Genomic DNA, 21,643 nt, shown 5'->3' on the forward strand with positions numbered 1-21,643 from the left:
TCTCCTAGTTTTTCAAGAGCATTAGGATATGTTGGAAAGAGTCCAGTACTAGTTGATAAAAGTAGTTTCCAATGTGAAATGTTGAATATGATGGGTGATTGAAGACATACAGTTTTGATAGTCTTATGACTATCAAAACTGTATGTTTAAAATAAGTTGGTGAGGGACTATTACCAGATTAACTTGGAAGAGATTTTTCATAGAATGGAGAAACAGCAGAAGAACAAGAGACCAAAACATCAATTAAAATATTTTCAGTTGTAGGTATTATTTCTGGGCAAATTCCCACGTTACTCCTCTAAGTAAATATTATTTACTTAGAGGAGTAAATAAACATCCACCAGTCCCCTACATAATTTCCGAGAGTTGGAAGCTCCATAACATAAAAATTAGCTCACAGCTCCGACCAATAGAATACAACACAGAAACACCAAGTCAAGCATGACATAGCCTCCACTTCCCCCACGAGCTCCGAAGACGACACATTGTTGAAACGGCTCACACCCTGTTCTCCCATCCCTGATCTCATCCCATAATATCCTTCTCCTTCCCTAAAATTTCTATGCTCACTTCCATCCCAAAGTATTCTCTGCTCACCTTTAATAATTTAAAAACTATATTAAAAAAAACTGGGTTTTTCAAAATAAGTTAGCATACCTCTTCCCTCACCAATAATTCTCCCACATTTCTCAAACCCCACGTTTCTGACACCCCCCCCCCTTCCATTCAGGTCATACTTCCTTCCTTCAACAATGAATGTACATCGCCATACACTGTGATGCCATTGAAAAAGAAGACAGCCAGCAACATCCCACAAAGGTATGTCTGGTTTTCTTTCTATATATATTCTTCATATATCTGTCCATATAAAACATCAGTAATATCCTAAAATTTGAATAAAAAGCCAATGACATTATAAAAAAAAGGGTACTCCTAAACAAAAATAGGCCAAATAGCCTAAAAATAATATTTATTTTAGCAACAGACTAAAATTCACCATAGAAACAAAACATGAAAAATCCATCAATTTCCTTAACCAACATTAATTAGAACAAACAACAGAATAGCCACAAAAATATTCCACAAACCCACACATATGGGAAACTACCTCCACTTCAGCTCATACCATCCTTATTCTATTAAGAAATCAGTCATCCTAGCACAGTTTATAAATGCTCACAAGTTTTTGACTACACACAGTTATCTCAACACTGAGATAAAGAAGTTAACACAGATTTTTAAAAATCGAAATTACCCAACACAGCTAATAAATTACACCAGCAAATCAGCAAAAACCTACAAAGCCTGCAAATACATTTTCAAACACACTGACTATAAGCTGGTGTTCACTACAAACCAAAAATTAGCAACACTTCTAAAACCTATAAATCTCACACACAAAGAAATACTAGAACACCACAATGTGGTTTACAAATTTCCTTGTCAACAAGATTGTGATGTCATCTACACAAATTCTACTATCAGATCTTTGTGGGCAAGACTACAAGAACACTTCTGTGACTGCAACATCCCAATTCCAGAACATTTAAACAATAAAAAACACAACAACCAAAAGAAAAACAGAATACAAAATACAGGAAAAACAGAAATAGCTGTCCACCCCCCTTGAACAGAAACATACCCCGCAAATCAACAAGGCCATAATAGCAGACATACAGGAAAACGAAACAATGCTTAGAATATCGGAAACAATAGCCATAAAATGTGACAAAAACTCGATAAACATCCACCGGCCCTACATAATTTCCGAGAGTTGGAAGCTCCATAACATAAAAATTAAGTCACGACTCCAACCAATGGAATACAACATAGATACACTAAAGACAGAAACACCAAGCCGGCATGACATAGCCTCCACTTTCTCCCACGAGCTCCGAAGACAACGCATTGTTGAAACCAGCTCACACCCTGTTCTCCCATCCCTGATCTTATCCCATAATATCCTTCTTCTTCCCTAAAATTTCTATGTTCACCCCTATCCCAATTCCCAAAGTATACTTTGCCCACCTTTAATAATTTAAAAAATATATTAAGAAACCCGGGTTTTTCAAAATAAGTTAGTGTACCTCCTGCCTCACCAATAATTCTCCCACATCTCTCAAACTCCACTTTTCCGACCCCTCCCCCTTTCTGTTCAGGTCATACTTCCTTCCTTCAACAATGAATGTACATCTCCATATGCCGGAATGCCACTGAAAAAGAAGACAGCCAACAACATCCCACAAAGGTATGTCTGGTTTTTCTTGCTATATATTGTTCATATATCTGTCCATATAAAACATCAGTAATACTCTAAAATTTGAGTAAAAAGCCAATGACATTATAAAAAAAAGGGTACTCCTAAACAAAAATAGGCTAAATAGCCATAAAAGTAATATTTTCAGTTGTTCTGCTACCATTCTTGATGTTATTATAGATGATAAAAATGGAATATGACAGTTTCACATTTAGTCATTGTGCATAAATAAACAACTCACTGATTTTGTACTACAATTGCCATAGCATAAAATATCTCGAAAGCTATTTTATATTATGTTTGTGTGATATTTTTTGCTTGTTTCATTAGGCTGCCATTTTTCAAAGTTTTTAAATGGAAGCTGCACTCTGTTTATGCTCAGACTGCATAATCTGTAAACAAAATGATGTTGATTTTCTTTATGCTATAATACAAAACAAGTTTATAGCCTATGTCTACTTAATCTCTTGGCCACTATAGTACTCCTATGCTACTGTCCGACAACAGAAGTGAGAGCCATTGCCTGCAGATTGCCAAGAAGAGTCAATTCATGTTGAAGGGGTGAAAGGAATAAGGCAATATATGAATTCATCACCAACACACGTAACCACGTACTTTATACATAAAATTTTCCAACTGTTATACAAGCAAAATAGTTACCACTTTAAAAACTAGAATTTTCATGAAAGAAAACCTAATTTTTGACATATAATAATAAACACTCAGCCCATGAAACTCATTGATTATGCTATTATCGGAATGGATTCGCCTTCTTCTGCAGAAGTATCTGTGGTCGTATAGGTTCTGAATCTGTGGTATTGCAATAGTTTAAAAAACACTATTAATGAGTCACCATTTTAAAATACTTTTTTTTTTTAATTCCTCCAGAAAACAGATCTTACAAATGAACTGGTAGAAGAGTTACTGATAAAGACCAAAGAATATTTACAGCCTAATCCTGGTTTGTATATTGCATTATCTTTTTTTTTTTTTTGCTGTCATTTTTGTTTTTCATTTAAATAAAATATTATATTCACACACAACCACTTCAAACTATCTTTTTAATGGAAAGTATTAGTTCAAGACCTCTTATCACATTCTATATATTTTTATACTTAGCTGGTTTATCATATATTTGTTTCATGGAAATAATTTTTCTTTATGTAATAAAATATTAACTTGAAAAAAAAAAAATAAAGACATTGTCAGTCATTTATTATATAAGTGACTGCCACTTTCTTTATTAGCTTTAATTTTTCTTGCTTAATAAAATTTATCAAGCATTAATTGTGTATAAGTGTGTCAGTGTGTAAAGTATGCATACAGTAGCATTATAATGGGTTCATAAGTGTTATAATTACAGTAATCCACCATTGCATCGAGAAGTTAAATCTTTTGATCGCAGATTTGAAGGATCATTAGCTTTAAGAAAATGCTGTATGTGCCACGTGGAAGTCACTCCTATTACTAATGAAGGCTTTTCACATTACTGTCAAATTATAAAAAAAAAAATCTTTTATTGGGTTTTTTTCAATTTAAAAAAAAGTAGTAAATAATATAACATTTCTGGCATGATAGCTTTCACACTGCAAACTCAAGAAGGTAATAAGATGATTCTTAAAGCAGGGGAGAGAGTTAATTACAACAGACTAAACAAAATTGATTTAAAAAATAAGACATAAGTGGAAGGCATAATAATAAATAATTATAGAAGTCATTTACATAAATGAATTATTTTTGTAAAATTTTTGGGTATATTTCATAGCTATTTTCAATACTCTACAGTAAGAATAGATAAACATAAAAATGAACAACATTTAAATTGAAAGAGCATGATATTATGTACTATCGACTGTAGGAAGAGGATAACTTCATGTACATTAATAGATATCAAGGAATAAAGTAAAAAAAAAAAATAATTAAAAAAACTTTAAATTTAAATAATTAATTACCATTTTTATGAAACATATGAACATCAATATTAATTAGGATAACTTCCCAAAATTAAGAAATTTTAATGCAATAATTTTTGTTGAGGTTAGGATTGTGAATGTATGTTTTACAGCTTTCTTTATACAATCTTTCCAGAAGAAAAAAAGGTTTTGTGTAGAACTTTAGTATTATTCTGCTGAATTCTGTTTCATAGACAAGGCATGGCTCACTAAACCAGATTTATCGGGCTCTTTAAGTGAAATATATTCTTGTTGTTCTTCAAGACAAATTTATGTGGAAGGACCAGTTTGTCCATATGAATAATTTAGGCTGCAAGAGCATGGGATTCTTTAAACTCCCAGATAAAAGAGAGAAGGATATTTGTCTTTTGGAGAGACAAGAAAAGTATTAAGTTTACCGACTGGATGGAAAAAAACTTGTAGGTCAATCTAGCAAACAAGTCTTGTTTTTTCTTATAGTCCTTTAACATGTGGAAGACAAATTCTAGAAACTTCTTCTCGAGGAGGATTAAGATGAAGGCCGTTATTGTTGAAATGATAGTGTTTGTCTTATGAACATTAGAGATGAAGATAGTCTGATAATAGACAGTTCATTGTTTAGAAGAGAATCTGTAGAACAAATTTTATGAGCTCTGTCAATAAAGATTTTTGATAGGGATGATGATGTGATGTAGCATTAATATATTTGCCAGTAAGAGTTGGTTTTCTGTATATAGAGAACTGTAGATTTCCTGGTTGATGCAGAATGAGAACATCGAGAAAAGGAGGATGGTTGTTATCTTCTACTTGAAGTGTAAGTTTGATTCTTGCATTTACTTACATTCTTACATTAATTTTCTCAATTTTTTTTTTACTGTAGGGAACTCTGTTTTGTCCAATCTTCGTGAAGTTCTCAAGAAAATTAATTCAGTAAACCCAAGAATCAAATTTACATTACAGAATGTATTCTCTTCTAATCAACACAACTGTTCTGTAATGTAAATTTGATTCTTGGATTTACTGAATTAATTTTAGAAATTAATTCTAGAAACTTCTTCTCGAGGAGGATTAAGATAAAGGTCATTATTATTATTGATTCTTTTATTGATAGTTTTTGCCTTATGAACATTAAGAGATGAATGTAGCTCTGATACTAGTCAGTTCATTGTTTAGAAGAGAATTGGTGGAACAAATTTTGAGCTCTGTCAACTAAAGATTTAACTACACCATATTCTATTCTTATCAACACAACAACTGTTTTCTAATGTAAATTTGATTCTTGGATTTACGGAATTTATTTTCTTAAAAAATTCATGAAGATCAGACAAAGAGTTCCATACAGCAAAAACAAATTTAAGGAAATTAATTCAGTAAATGCGAAAACCAAATTTCCCCACAGGCTAGGAGAAGGTGTGCACTTTGAGAGTAAACTGGTCTTCTAGGTTGGGGGGTTGAGCAAAGGGATGGTACCCCTTTCTTATAAAAAAAAACTTGCATATTCCGAAAAGAAAAATGGAACTGGACAAAAATTTAAGAAATTAAATGGGCTACAAAACATGGACTTTGAGATTTAGAACATGGAACATACAAAGTTTAACTGGAAAATTAGAAGTATTAAAAGAGTTTACTAACAAAACTTAGATTTAGTGGTTTTGACCACTAAATTTTTGACAAAAAAAAAAAAATAAAATAAATAAAAGTACTGGATTCAAGATTCAGGGTGGCTACATACACATCTGGAGTGGCATGGATAAGGAGCAGACAGAGATCTGGGCTTTCTTTGTGGATAAAAAAAAAAAAAGAAATGGAAAACTCTTTTAAAAGTTTGGGGGGAAGTTAACGAACAGTTATTAAAAGTAGTACAGGCATATTCTGATCATACAGCATGTTAGGTTCCAGCCACTGTTGTATAGCAAATCATTGTCACCCCCCCCTCTCCCCCCCACACTTATAAATGCATGTAATGGTTTAATAATGTTATCAAGCAGTTATATATGTGCATAACTGATGTAAATAAAGCCTTTAGTTACATCAGAGAAATTGCCCAAGAATGTGATGAATTGTCAACACCAGGAAGATAATATGGCCTCGACTTACATGGGGAGGAGGAGTTGTGGAGATGGTGTGAGCATAAAGTTGCAAGAAGGCTCCTGGAATGACCATTCTCAGTGGAGAAGGGGACTATAGGGCAACTGCTGATCAGTGAAAATGCCTTTAAAAGTAAAAGAAGTAAAAGTAAGTAAAATTGAAAATAATACGAATAACTCAGAAGTTCTTCAGATTCAGTATATTTAAAAGATATACAGGTGGTTAATTCATTCTTCGTGTATGCTCAGGACTGGGAATTTATTTCCTTCCATAGAAGTAATCTTAAAAACATGAGTTGGTCCATTGTTCAAATGACAATGGATCAACAAACTTCCAACAACACTCTCTAATCCAGGATATTTTAATAATAAGGTGATATGCCTTTTTACTACTTGTATATGGGAAATATGAGGGGGGGGGTCTGGAATGTTTTTTCTTGTAGTTATATCAGTTGCTTTAATATCATTTTTGTTCTAAATATTTATCAAAACTTTAAACCCACCACCCTTCGTGCATGACTTCTGCATTAATTCAATCATGGTATCTTCCTGGGTTTGGCTCCAACTGATGAGCCCTCAAAGGTTGAAACCTGCCTCGGTAGTGATCCTTCCATAATGCTATAGTATTATGCACATCTAAAAGGAAGTATACTATGCATTATGAGATACTATGGTGATTGATGTGAAGTTATCATAAGTAATGGAATTGTGAAGGATTTAACAGGAGACACAGCTATTTGCTGATGATGCAAAGATAGTCATCAGGATAATCAGGAATGCAACTGATACTGCAATACTTGCAGAATGATTTGAATAAGCTAGGATTGTAGGCATGTGAAAATGGCTGTCGGTTCTATGTTAGTAAAGTTATGCACTTTGGAATAATGAGATATCTAATGGCATATTATATTGGCAGGAATATGTTAGAAGAAACTGACCAGGATCTTGGAGTTTTATTACATAGGAGGTTGAAGTTCAGGTGTCATTATGGCAAATATTATTAATACAGCTTAGAGGATAATTGCAATGCTGAAATGAACATTGACAACATATAAGAATAAGAAAGTCATTTTGTCTCTTTACAAGGCTTTGATACTACTTCATTTGGAGTGATGAAGATACTGTGAAAAGAGTGTTATAGCATATGATATCAGGACTGTTAATGTAGATTATGGAGGTAGATTGAGAGTGTTTGCTGCAGACTAGTGAACAGGAGAAAAAGGGGTGATAAACTTTTTTCAAAGTGTTATACAGACCAGTTGATGAGATTTTTAATTTTATGGAGAATGGGGAAAGGACAGCAATGGAAATTGAAAATGAATACAGTGAAGAAAGAGCCGAGAGCTAGATTTTTCTCTCTAGAGTGATGCATGACTGGAATGGCTTGCCTTTGGAGGTTGTGAGAGCACATGGTATAAATGAATTCATGAGACGGTATGATATGGTATGTGTGACATGCTTCCCCTTGAAGATGAGTATATGCTCCCTGGAGGTTTCTTGTAGTAATAATAAAAGTCGTTGGAAACTAACAACTCACTCTTTTCTTAGCAATTTTTTTTTTTTTTTTGCATTCATCATACTGTTAACTCAAAAAGCTGTAATTGACAAATTACAGCTTTCAAGAAGTTTTTAATAAAATAAAAACTGTTAGCTTGTGTTCATTTTTAGAGAAATAAAAATTGATTTCTTGTGCAAAAGGTAGAAGTATACACTCAATTTTACTAATTTACTGCAATTAGTAAAATGCTAACTTCTTGTAAAAACACATGACCTCTAAATTATCATGTTAGAATTCTAATTAAAAAAAAATTGAATAGACATTGAATTCAACTACATAGAGAATAATGTATGCACCCTTCAATTGGAAAAGATCTAAGTTTGATCTCATACAGAAGTAGCAGGCTTTTTCTTCCCAGAAACTGATTTTTCATCCTACATACAAGCAAATTGGCTGGAGTATGTATCCCATTTACAGGCAAAAATGTCATTCTATGAAAAATCACGTCAGTATCTCCAGGGTCTTGATTATGCCCCTCACCTTATCCACTAGAATGCAAGTTGCATTCCCTGAGTCTTTTTTCATATTCAACATTCCAGAAACCAGAAGCCACCCTAGTCAGTCGTCTCTGAATCCCATCCAACATCTCTTAGCCCTTGTGAAAACCAGATAAGCAAATCTGTGCACAGTAAATCTGATCATTGCCTTATACAGTGGAATCACAACACCCTTACTTCTACATGTCAATGTCCTTCACATCATTGTCATAATCTGTTGTGCTGCCCACACAGGTTTAAGAAAATGTCACTAAAATTTCAAATTCCTATTCACCATCACTTTAGATTTCTCATTGCCTCCACTTCCTCTAAGATATCCCCTCAGTTGTTGACTCTGCATCCCATCTTCGCTGCTCAAATTTAAAAACCTTATACTTTGCAACATTGAACTGGTAATCCCACTCATTTACCCATTTCCCTAGCCTGTTTGAGTCCTCCTGCAAGGTTGCAACATCCATTCTGCCCTCATAGTTCTTCCCAACTTTGCATCATCTGCAAAGAACTGTGTATCACCATTCAAGCCTTTCCCAATATCTTTTACAAACAAATTTAATAGCAACAGGCCCTTGGGCACATCACTAGTGACTTCCCTGTACAAAATTTATAGATACCTCTGCCAATATCGAATCCAGTGCACTAATCTATTGTCTCACTCCCATCTGTTGAATTTAATTATCAGCTTGTCATGTGGCAATTTTATCAGTCAAAGGCTTTTGCAAAATCTAAATATACTACTGTGTGTGCATCACCCCTTGTTATAATAAGTAAGAAGATTGCCAAAACACAATCTTCCTTTAGCAAATCCATGCTGTCCAAAGGAAATACTGCTGTTGTCAACCCAATTCTGAATATTGGTCTCCACTTACCTCTTTAATACATAGATCACAACTCCATACAAACAGATTTGGTCTATAATTCAAACCCTTAGTTTTATCACCTCTCCAATGAACAAAAACAATTTTGTTCTCTTTCTACTGCTTTAGAACTTGATTCAATATGTATGAGACATATTAAAATCAAAGCTGTTGCTTACTCTAGAACATTCCCTCAAGAAGTTGATGGTATAACAGCACCATCAAGTTTAACAGCCTTGTTAACATCAAGTTTACTCATTTCCTGTTGTACTTCCTGCTCACTCCACATCAATGTCTCCCCCGCCACTGCATTTAAATTCTACATGACATTACATTAGAAAGAACAAAATGCCTTTATGATTTGCTCATTTTCCATTTTGACTGTATCCTCCTCAGTGGTTACCTTTCTATCATTTTCACTAATCAGTGCCATCCTTCCAAAACCATTCTTTCTTCTACTGGCCAAAAAAATCCCTAGGATTTTTTTGGCCCGATTAGATACCTGCACTCTTAATACCTTTACCAAGCAAAGCCATCTTTCTCATCTGTTTTTTGTACTCCTCATACAACTTACTGTCACCACTCATCTTGTGCTGTCTCCATAGCCACATGACTTCTAAGTTGCATGCCTGACTCTTCATTCATCCATTTCATTGCATACCTTATTTAACCTCCTCACCTTTAGAATGCATTCAGACATTCCTTCCATCAGACCATTCCTGAGTAGAGCCTAAGTGGCAATAATTCTTTTTTTCTATCCAATTCCTCATTCCATGATATAACTGAAAGCCATCTCCTTAGTTTGTGATAATCACCAGCCTTATAGTTCCACAGATCCCTTTCTCATAGAAGTCCTCATGTGGTTGACTGCTGTCCATGTAATTACTTCATGGTCACTTTCACCAACTGGAGGAAGATTTGCCAATGGATTTACAATAACATCTTTTGGTAAGATAATCAAATTCAAGACCTTTGATCCTCATTTATGCTCTGTTGCATATGCCTAAAGTAGTTGTCTTTCAAAAACTTAAGAAATTCATTCTTTTTGTTCCCCAGGTACTGCCATTTCATTCTGATCTATATTACCATAACTAAAATCACCATTTTCTGATTAGCAGACCAGTTTGCCAGGTCTATAGCAAAACTGAACTAAATATTTCATCCTGTCTACTTTGTATCTGCTTCAAAACCATTGCCACTATTGACTCCTTACATCTTCTCCTTGGATGGGAATAACTCCTCTGTTTCTATCAACAGCACTCCTCCTTCCCTTCTGACCTGCCTATCCTCACAAAAAACATCTCTCCATCTCTACTCCTGTCAGGATGTCATCCTCATCCAATCACATCTCACTTATTTTGATAATTCTATCAACTCAACAATTTCCTTGTTCTATAAAGTTCCACCACCACTACTTTTTGGATGTGATGCCTCCATACCCCCCCCCCCAGGCATTCCTGCCTATCATCATTGATCTTTCTTTTCTCTTCAGATCTAAATGTTCTCACATCTCCGACCATCTCAATCCTGTCTTGTGACGGATGAATCCGGAAGTGAATGGATACATCCACTTCTGTATCTATCATCCACGCTTCTCACGCAGTTTCTCCTGCCTATCCTGAATCCCTCACCCATTTCCCTGTCTATCTTATGTTCATTCTCTTTCTCTCATTGTCCTCTCATGCCACTCACTTCTCCATTCACAAGCACTCCTTTTCTGTTCAGTGCTCTTCCACATCTCCTGTGTCTTCCTCAGCTCTTTCATTCACCTCAGTCATTGCCCTTTTCTAGCAACAGGTTCTACAGCTGACTTGCACCATATCAATTTAATTGGAGTCCTCTCTCTTATACAGCTCCATCTTTCCTTCATATTGATTCCATATGTACACAAAATGAGCTCCTTTCTCCACACACAACCAGACTAGTTTGCCAGGTCTATAGCAAAACTGAACTAAATATTTCATCCTGTCTACCTTGCACTTATTGCTTCAAAACCATTGCCACTATTGACTCCCTGCATCATACCACCATAATCTTTGCTCATATCCTCAATCACATCTGGGCAACTCATTGAATACTTTTCCTACCATGCCATCATCTTTTACTGTTCTCAGCAACCTACTGATATCCAATCTTACATATTCCTTCTTACCAATCAAATCATTTGTGCCTCCACTACCAGCTGTTTTGCTCACTTCTCATATCTGGTGGAAGTGTAATCTCAGCACTAAGGCTGTAGTTACAGTCACTCTGCTCATTCTATTTTCAGATGCAGAATATAGCATCCTATTCAAAAATTTGAACACATACCGATTCTAACTTTATGCATAAAGTAGACATGATAAATGTTGAAATAGGCTTAGGAAGACTGCTCAGAAAAATTAGGGGAAATTATACACATCCATATTGCTGCAATTTGATGGGCAAAACAAATTAAAAAGAAATGAAACTATAAAACCTTAAAGATATATACAAGTCATTATAGTACTGATCAGCCTTCAAGAAATATACCAATTACAGGATGAAATATGCTGATCAACAAAATTAACAAAACAAACTGTTTTTCATGAATATCTTATTTTTAAGTGTTTCTGAAGGTGAATATATGCTATAATAAACATTCTGTCATTCAAATTTTGAGGATCCAGTAGAAATTGATATAACACTCAGTGGATTTGTATGCAATGCAAATTACTCATTCTTATAAAAACGTGTTGTTACCACATCACTTTATTCCTTTTGGCTTGTTTGTTGAGTTAGCTACATCTCCAATACCTTCAGGATGGCAAATCATTTTTTCGATGATTCTTTGACATGGGAGACTGTTGAACGACTGGAAGCTGGGCAGTCACGTGCAGAGGTGGTATCTTGACTTAATGTGTCATGAAGTGTCATCTCTGCACTAAGGCTGTAGTTCAGGAGACGAACCATTACAAGGCCAAGCCTTTTTTAATGCTGAGCCTATCAACATCAAATCAATATGGGCATTGATTTAAAAGCCTGTATATTGTATCCCTTGGGAAATAAAGAAGTCAGAGGCAAGACTATTCCATTGTACAGCAGTAGCAGGATGAAAGAGGAGGAAAAGAAACTTATTCTGTGGGTTTCAAGGTGTAGTGTGAATGGATGTCGGGCAGCAACTGTACATGTTCCAGCAGGCTTAGTAATGAGCACCAGAATTATTGATGCTATTTCAGATGAACATTTGCCATGGAAATATTTATAGAATACACAAGTTGCAGAGACTAAACGTCTGTGAAAGTGGGGGAGTGAGTTGGTAAGAGATGGGTCATTTATCAATCTAATTGCTCTCCTCTGTATTGAGTCAAGCATTTTGAGGAAGCTTTTAGGAGCCTCACTCTTAATGTGAGAGCAGTATTTGATAGCTAGGCAGATTTGTGATTTGTTTAAGGTCAACAGCTGTTCAGAGATGAAGCAATATCTTGAGTGAAAAAGAAATCCTAGATTTTTGGAAGCTGAAGATGCAATGGTTGCGATGTGTTTATATCAGGAGAGGCTTGATGTCAGGGTAATTCCAAGAAGAGAAATTTTGCATTGTCTCGAAATTTGAGTGTTATCAAAAATAATACTGGGGGAAAATGATTCTTTTTTTGTGAGAACTGGGTTTTATTAGCATTGAAATTGACAAGGTTATCTAAGCCCCATTGCAGGATGGCTTGGCGATCAGAACTGTGGGCAATGGTGTTTGATGTTCTGTAGGTTGAGGTGAGTTATGTAGAGTAAGATTTATTAAATAAAAGGGAGGAGTGCAATGTGCTATCATCTGTAAAACTGTGTATTGGGTTGGAAGTCAACTGGAATAGTCATTGATATACAGAAGGAAGAGGGTTGGTAAGAGAACAGAACCTTGTGGAACCCTAGCATTAGTTTGGTGGAGAGGATAAGGAACCGTCTATCATCACACATAGTGTGCATCCAGATAGAAAGCCAGCGGTTCAACTGCAGACAGTCCAAATGATGAGAGCTTGCTTAGCAAGCCTTTGTGCCAGACCCGGTCAAAAGCTTTGTAGATATCAAGTGCAACCACTTAAGATTTGCCCAAGTTCTCCACGGCATTTATCCAGAGATGGGTGATATATGAGAGTAGATCTCCTGTTGATCAGCAGTGATGGAATCCATACTGGTGGTCATTTAATAACTGGGGGAGTTGGGAATTGGTTTTCTCCATCACTTTAGATAGGACCAAGGTGAGTGGGTGGTAGTTAGATGGAAGTGATTTGTCACCCTTCTTGAGAATGAGTTGAATATAAGCCAATTTCCAGGCTGTGGGATAGATACCAGTGGAGTATGTGCAAGTGGCATAGGATTGGAGTCAGTTCTGATGCACAAACCTGCTGGACAATTGGAGGAATGCCATTGAGGCTAGGAGACTTTTTTGTATCTAATTTAGATACAAAAAAGTCTCCTAGTAGGTTTCTGATCTCTTTCTGGCAAAAGGATATAGGGGGATACTGTATGTTGGGCAGCTGGAATGGTGGGGGGGGGGCATTTACCATTGTCAGTTATGCATGCATTGGAGGCAAAGCGTGAAGCCAGGTGATTGGCTTTTTCTGTGAGTGATGATGCAATAGAGCCATCTGGGGTATGATTAGGGGTATCCGGAGAGTTCATCGAAAGACAGTTTATCGAAAAGTCAATTCACCGAATAAACAAGTCATTGAAAATTATTTCATCGAACAACAGTTCATCGAAAAAGCAATTCACCGATCAGCAGTTAATCGAAAACACAATTGATCTGAAAAAAAAATTCATCGAAAAATCACAATTTGTTGAAAATACAGTTCACCGAAAAATGAGTTAAATGCATGTGGAGTGAAGATGTGCGTGCGTGTTTTTTTTTTTTTTTTTTTTTGATAGATTTTTTCGGGGCGATATAAATTATTTTAACTAGCTAACTGTTTGCAGTGAATGATATCCACTGAGACGGATATAGTAGAGATGTTAAACGAACATTTCATAAAGGTATTTGATCCTTGTGAAAAAAAACATCCTGAATTAACTTGAGGTCAGTGGGGAGGGAGGAGGAACACTAATGGTGAGTGAGAGATATACACACGAGGAATTGAGCAAACTCTATCAATCAGCATCTAGGACTTGTTGATATATCACCATGTGTCTTGAGGTATCCTCATTGATGAACGTCATGGGTTTACTAAAGAATCGTGTTTTAGCAATATAGTAATTTATTACAATAGCCAGACAGGTAAATTGAGAAAATAAGATGCGTGATATATTTAGATTTTGCTAAATCCTATGATAGATTGCCAAATAATAAACTGCCATTTAAAGTCGAACAGATGGGATTGGATAATGCATTAGTGCACTCGACTAGAGATTGGCTGTCCAACATATATCAGCAAGATGGGTATGGAGGCACGATATCCCAAAAGAAGAAGTCACTAGTAGTGTGTCCCAAGGATCAGTTGAACATATGAAGCTGTATGGTGGTGGTGGTGGTGGTGGGGGGGACTGAAAAGTTCTGATAAACACCTAGAGCAAAAATGATATTAAAGCAACTAATATAAACCAAAAGGAAGTACATATCTTAAACCCTTTAACGTCCATGTTTCCTTAATTCATAATAATTTATTCTTTTTTTATTTAGGATATGTAAGAAGACATGTTAGAGATTTTGAAGAAATTCGAAGACACATGTGCAGGCTCACGTTTTTCTTGCTGCAAGAAAAGTTCTCAACTGAGATTCATCAAACTTTGTGTGAGATTTTAGGGAACTGTGTTCCCCACTATAACCAACAATTGCTAGATTGGTGGCCAAGTTGAATGCTGGGCATCCTGAGACATGGATGCTTCCAGGTCAGAGAGACCTTCCACAGAGATCACACCTGAAAACATCGATGCAGTGCATGCCATGATCCTCGACAAAAAAATACCAGCCCAAAACACCCCAAAGACTCTGGAGATAATCCAAGGAAAAAGTATTGTCTTTCATGTCCGATAACTGTTTGATGTCCATATTATTTTGTGTTCATGGAACTCAGCGGAAAAGTTCAGCCATCTCCGTATTAAGCCTGCTGACTCATCGTCAGTTGAAGAGGACTGATAAAAATTATGCTCGTTGTATATGGGATTCTAACCCAGGTCTTTCTAATTAAAGGGCTTCGTACCGACTGAACTATGCAAGCCCTATTCGGAGCTACAAAGAAACAATGCGTCGAAATCATGTATTACAATAACTCTCTGACATAGTGTAATTTGCAGAAGTCACCAATACAAGAAACTGCAAAGAAGTTTCGAAATGATATTAGTAATTTTGCTCTGGCTGAATGAAATTTAATGAAATTTTTACAGTTAAGATATATATGTAAGTTTTAATTTCAGTCTAACTAGTGTTATTATGACAAAATTTGGTAGAATGAAATTTGTTCCATACAGATAAATTGCTATCTGCTCAATGAAGCAGTATATACACTTACATAAAATGTTATAAAATGCAAAGAAATAATTATTCTGTTTCATTGACCACTTCCATATGTTGTTTGTATCTTGAGTAACGTTAAGTATTGTTATCGAATACTTTTAAACTGTAGTTTGCAAGAAAAATTACTTTTCGATGAATTATGAAAGAATTCATCAAAAATGTTTCAGCGAATTGTTTTTTCGATGAATTGTTTATTCGGTTAATTGCTTTTACGATGAATTGTCATTTAATTAATTGCATTCGATAAATTGTCTTTCGATGAATTGTTTTTCGGTGAACTTTCCTGTAACCTGATTAGGGGTGGGAATAGTGTTGGGCAAAAGTTACAACCAATTGCTTTGGCAAGAGAAAAAAAGGCACAGCTGTCATTTGGCCAGGCTGCAAGTTTCCTGCTTTTTGTCCATTCAAATTCTGTTTTGTTCGGGCTTGAGTATAAGCAGTGGTGAACTCTAAGGGGCTCACCCGAGCCCTTTGTTAAATTTTTCTCAAATTTGTGAGCCCTTTGTTCTTCTTGTTTACTTTTTTATTTTTTCAAAAAAAAGAAAAAAAAACCATAATTTTTTGAAATATATTAAGCGAAAAACTCATGCGGTAACCTAACAAAGTGATTTTATTAAATAAAATATAGTTACTGTTACTACCATTTTACAAATAAGAATTCACTTTTGGTAATCGCATATAAATAAATAGGACTATAAAATAATGCCCATTGATTGGTACTGTTGATTATCACTTGAAGTATAAAAACAAAAGAGAAATATAACATACCTCAATATTATGGTGTTTAGATAATATTTATTTATTACTCATAGATTGTTTGTCATAAAAACTTCTATTGCAAACAAAAGAAATTTATTTTGTTTATAAAAAATGTGGACTATTTCATATGTGCGATTATACAAGATTTTATTCTTATTATATTTTGATAGTTAAAAAATGTTTTTCTTATGTAAGATAAATTAATGCAAATGACTGTGTGCAAATATTTCATGTTTAGATCATGAAATATTTGTTGAAAAATGATAGCCTTTACAGGTTGATTGGCATTTGTACACCAGCTGTATTAATAAGCGTTTTTTTGTGTGAAATATTTTTTTTTTTTTGCTCGACGATGCGAGTCCTTTGTTAAAAGTTCCATAGCTCATCACTGGGTATAAGCATTGAAGGAGGATGGAGTTCTTAATGTAAGCCAGTTGTGTTTAGCTTGATTTTCATTTGTACAGCCTTGCAGCCTTGGCACATCTTTTGGAAAACCATGGTTTAGTTAGGGGATGGAGGGTTCAGAGAAGTGTGGGGAATGTATGTTTCCATGCCAGTGAGGATTGCATGTTTCCATGCCAGTGAGGATTGCTTTAGTGATACATTTGGTACATATGTTTGGATTGGAAGAACAGAAACAATAATCCAACCATGGGAATGAGGCATAGACGTCACGGAGGCTGACCACTTGGCACTGTTATAATGCCAAACTACTATTGTATGGGAGTGGCTGTGTAACTATTGTTCTGTTGTTGCATGGGGGAGGAGATTAGCAGTAGATTGTGGTTGGAATTACCGGGGGGGGGGAACTCACTACATTCACTGTGTATTTGGAAAGGTCATTGGTGAGGAAGAGTTCCAGTCAATGTTCTCAAAAGCTTTCTCTTTATCATTGAATGCTATGAGTATGGGTGTGTTTATGCTAAGTGATTTTTCTGTGATCAGTCAGAGAGGTAGTATAGCTAGCTAGCTTCTTTTGTCCCTCTATTCCTTCTGAAGCCAATTGGTCATCAAGTAAGTGTTCTTTTATTTTTCTTTCAGTACAGCACTAGATAATTCTAGTTAGGATTTTAAGACTGTGAGATAATAGGCTTAACATTCAGTGATCTTTGCATGCTTGTGCCTGGGCTTTTTTTGCAATTGCTAACATAATGCTTTTCTCAAAATCTGTTGGGATTTCTCTAGTTGTGTACATTTGATTGATCATTTTATATAATTCATATTTTGTGCTTGTAAAAATTCTCCTGGGATTTGGTATATTCCTGGTGCTTTAGACCAGCACTTCCCAAACTGTCGGCCGCAGCCCCCTTGGGGGCAGTTAGTTTTGTTGAGAGGGCCGTGAAATAATGAAAACAAATTTAAAATGTTTTAAGACTAAGTGTGTCATACCAAATGTGTATATAAGATGCTAAAAATGTAATATTTGCATTTGATTTTTGCAATATTCGCTGTGTATGTTTAGTATTGAATATACAGGGTGTTCGGGATAAATTTGACATATTTATAATTAATTATATTTTTCCGTAAGTTACATGTATTAACACACACTTCTCTTCATTTAAAAGTTTGGACCCTTCTTCATTCATATACAAGATGTCAGAAAGGATGGATAGCTGGAACCCACCTGAATCATGGAAGAGAATAACTTGTATCATGATGATTCGTGCCCGCCATCAAAATAAGGATATTACGACTGCTGCCCAATGCTCCCTGAATACAGTAAAAACAATCAGGCATGAACTAGAGACTTGCAATGGTGACTACGAGGATGTAGCAAGAAGAAAGATCCCTAGCAGACGATCTGATTGCGTTCGTACAGCAGAATTCCTCGCAAATCTGCAGGAACAGGTGTTGAAGAACCCTGGCATTGGAATTCGGGCTTTGTTCGTGGAGTTGCTAACTGTAGTCAAGCCCTGGATAACAAGGGTAGCCAATGGTAAGCCGTATGTATGGCAGCAGGATTCGGCCCCTTGCCACACCTCTGGGAAAAGTCAAAAATGGTTGTCTGAAAATTTCTACGACTTCACCAGTCCAAACTCCCCAGACCTTAACCCCATGGATTATTTTGTATGGGGCGCAGTTGAAGAAGACACCAATCGCACTTCCAGTAATACAAAAGCCCAGTTAATGGATAAAATTAAAACAGCTTTTGCGGCCCTTCCCAGGGAGACTGTAGCATCAGCTTGTTCGAGGTTCCGAAGCAGAATTGAAGCTGTGATCGATGCTAATGGTGGTTATTTTGAGTAAATCTTGTTGATAGTATTGTAATTAACTCTGCCTGTAATGTTTTTTTGTCAATTCATTAAATTTAATAGATACAAAGAAGATTTTCTTTTTCCTTACGAAACTGTCAAATTTATCCCGAACACCCTGTAAATACAATAAATATTATAATAATATATGTCTGTATTATGATTTTTTTTTTTCGATGGGGGCTGTGAAATATTTAAATTTTTCCAAGGGGACCTTTACATCCATAAGTTTGGGAAGCACTGCTTTAGACAGTTTCATTTCTTTACGATCCTTATCAAATTCTGACTTCAAGAGGAGTGGTCCTTTCTCATCTTTCTCTACCTGCTTTTCTTCCTCTGGGAGTGATTTATCTAATTTCTCTCCTCTATAAAGTTTTTCAATGTGTTGTACCCATCTTTACATTATTTCATCATCTTCGATTCGCACTTTTCCATCCTTACTTGATCACACTCAGTGTCTGTATCTTATCTCTAAATTGTTTTTGTATATCATTATATTGGCTGAGTGGTTAGCGTATCTGCTCTCTAGCCAAAAGGCTGTGGCTTCGAATCCCGCTGTGGACGTGGATGTTTGTGAATGTCTGTGGAAATACGAGTGGTGGTCGGCGGCAGATGGCATTGGTGTAGTTGCAGTTAGTGGAAGTTGGTGAAGATGGAGAGTTGTGGAGTGGGTACCCTCCCTCAATGAGTCTTTGGACTCCCTGGAGGTGTCACATAATAATAATAATTATATGCATTCAATGTTATTTCTATTCATCTTTATATCGATTGCCTTGTATATCTGTTCAATCCATTTTTCTTTTGCTTTCTTGGTTTCTCTGCTCACCGTGTTTCTATATTTTCTGTACTCCTTTTTGTGCTTTCTTCTTTGTCATTAGTTCAAATATCTCTCCAATGATCCATGGCTTATATTGTATTAGTGTTTTTTTGCAACTTTATTTCTCTCTTTAGATTCTCATGTTTCATTAATTTCTTTTCCATGTGTCTTCTGGGAATTTATTAATTTTTCTGTCTTCTCTAAGTCTTTGCAGGCATTTATACCATTTCTTTTGTATGGTTTGTTTATGCATGATTTCTTCAATCATAAATGATTTGTCATGAGTGGGATATGGTCAGTGTGTTCACATCTGCTTCAGGATAACTTTAACATTTCTTCATCTGGTTATGATGATTATGTAGTCTAATTGATATCGTTCTGTGTAACCTGGTGCATTCCATCTGCGTCTTCTTCTTTTTTGTTGTTGAAATAGTGTATTTGCTATTGTTAGGTTGTGGCTTTTACAAAATTTGATGAATCTTTCTCCTCTGCCATTCTGTTGGCCTGTCCAAATTGACCAATATTCTTCTCCTCTTCTCCCTCTTCAACAACTGCATTCCAATCTCCCATCGAGATCAGGTTTTTCGTGATCATTTACTCTCATCAGTTCTTCAGTCTGGTCATATACTTCTTCTGTTTCCATATCATGGTATCTTGTTGTTGGCACGTATGTCTGTATAAGGGCTTGGTCTCTTGGTTTTGCTTGAATCTTAATAAGGATTCTAGTAGCAAGGTTTATACGTTGGTCATACATAACTGGTAATTAGCTTAGGGAATTAACAACGCATATGAAGGATATTTATTAAAGGCAACTTTAACGAATAACTTCTATATTTCTGCAACGTCACGTTGCCATCTTCAGGAACATAAAAATATGGTATGTGCACACAGGCACTAACAAAAGCAAATGAGGAAGAAGGCAAGAAACTAATATTGTTCCTAAAGTCCTAATGGTGCCCTTTGGCAGGCTAATTTGGTTGTCTTGGCTGTTGGGCTGAAGTTCTCATAATGTAAGTCTCCCAAATTTGGGGAAGTTTCATGATCCCAAATTTGTTGAGGTTTGGAACGTTTTTTTAGAGCTGCTGATGATTCCTTGAATAATCTTTCGTACTTAAACTTGCTGCGGTGTATTATTTTAGTTTTCTTCCAACGAAGTCTATGGTGGGTATCTAAGGCATGGTCTGCCAGCCCAGAGTGGCTGTACTGGTGAAACCGGATGTAGTCTTTGTGTTCTGAAATCCTGATATTTGCTGTCCTGCCTGTTTTGCCAAAGTAGGACAATTTGCAGCTGCAAGGGACCTGGTATACACCAGGTAGGTCTAGGGGAAATGGTCGCTCTTTGGTAGAGCGGATAAAGGATGCCAACGCTCCAGCTGCCAATTTGCCCTGTGTGTCACTCTGCATAACCGTGCGATCTCACTCATTGCATCAGTCTCATCATTTTTATTTTCTGTTAATTCATTCATCTGTTCTGTATGTTTACCTTCATTCTCACTTTTTAGATTGAAGTTTTTGAGAATTCGTGACCTGGACGCTATCTTTGTATTTCTCTTCGTTGGGCAATGTGCACAAATCATCGAATCTATCAATTTACTAATTAAAATACTCAGAAACACACAATAATCACCCAGACATGCTAAGATACGAAAAGTAAATAATATACTATGTAATTCAGGCAAATTTACCAATTATTACTCAAAATAATACTTATCTGTTCAGGAGTTCTCTACAAACACTATGCACCATGTATCCCTCGAGATGGACATCGCCATCCAAACCCCCCAAAATTGTTGACAAATGCAAGCCAGACAAAAGTAAGCTTTCACTGTCTTGGAAATCTCTCTATAAGGCCATAAAAATAGTGAAATTCTTACAGTGAATCTGTCTCAGATTTAGCCAAAATATTAACGATATCAAGGTTCTTCTGCAGAAACACAAACATATCAGTTTCTTTCTGCAGGAGGCATTTAAAATTCAGTGAGGACTCCATCTTAAATAATTTCGCTATTATTCATAAGAGCAGAACTGAAGATGGACATGCTCATGAAGCAGTCACTATTCTAGAAGGAATGCAATGTTTGCAATGTCTACATATAAATCATGGGGTGCTTAAGGGTCAAAGCTGTATAACTGAGAGGAGACCTCCACATAGCCTTTAAAGGAATGCGGAG

The 21,643-nt window shown here is 35.8% G+C and overlaps 1 protein-coding gene across 1 annotated transcript in view; it reads left to right on the forward strand.

Annotated features, from left to right (window-relative positions):
• The window catches only part of EndoA (SH3 domain containing GRB2 like, endophilin-A), a 337,766-nt gene that overhangs the window by 41,432 nt on the left and 274,691 nt on the right, over nt 1–21,643 (forward strand). Inside the window, exon 4 of the mRNA XM_090406594.1 lies at nt 3,146–3,218. Within this exon, the coding sequence (XP_090262720.1) occupies nt 3,146–3,218 (73 nt within the window). The remainder of the gene's footprint in view (nt 1–3,145; nt 3,219–21,643) is intronic.

Source organism: Typopeltis vanoorti, chromosome 16 (assembly GCF_054136105.1).
Source record: "Typopeltis vanoorti isolate ZY-2024b chromosome 16, IOZ_Tvanoo_1.0, whole genome shotgun sequence".
NCBI classification, from domain to species: domain Eukaryota; kingdom Metazoa; phylum Arthropoda; class Arachnida; order Uropygi; family Thelyphonidae; genus Typopeltis; species Typopeltis vanoorti.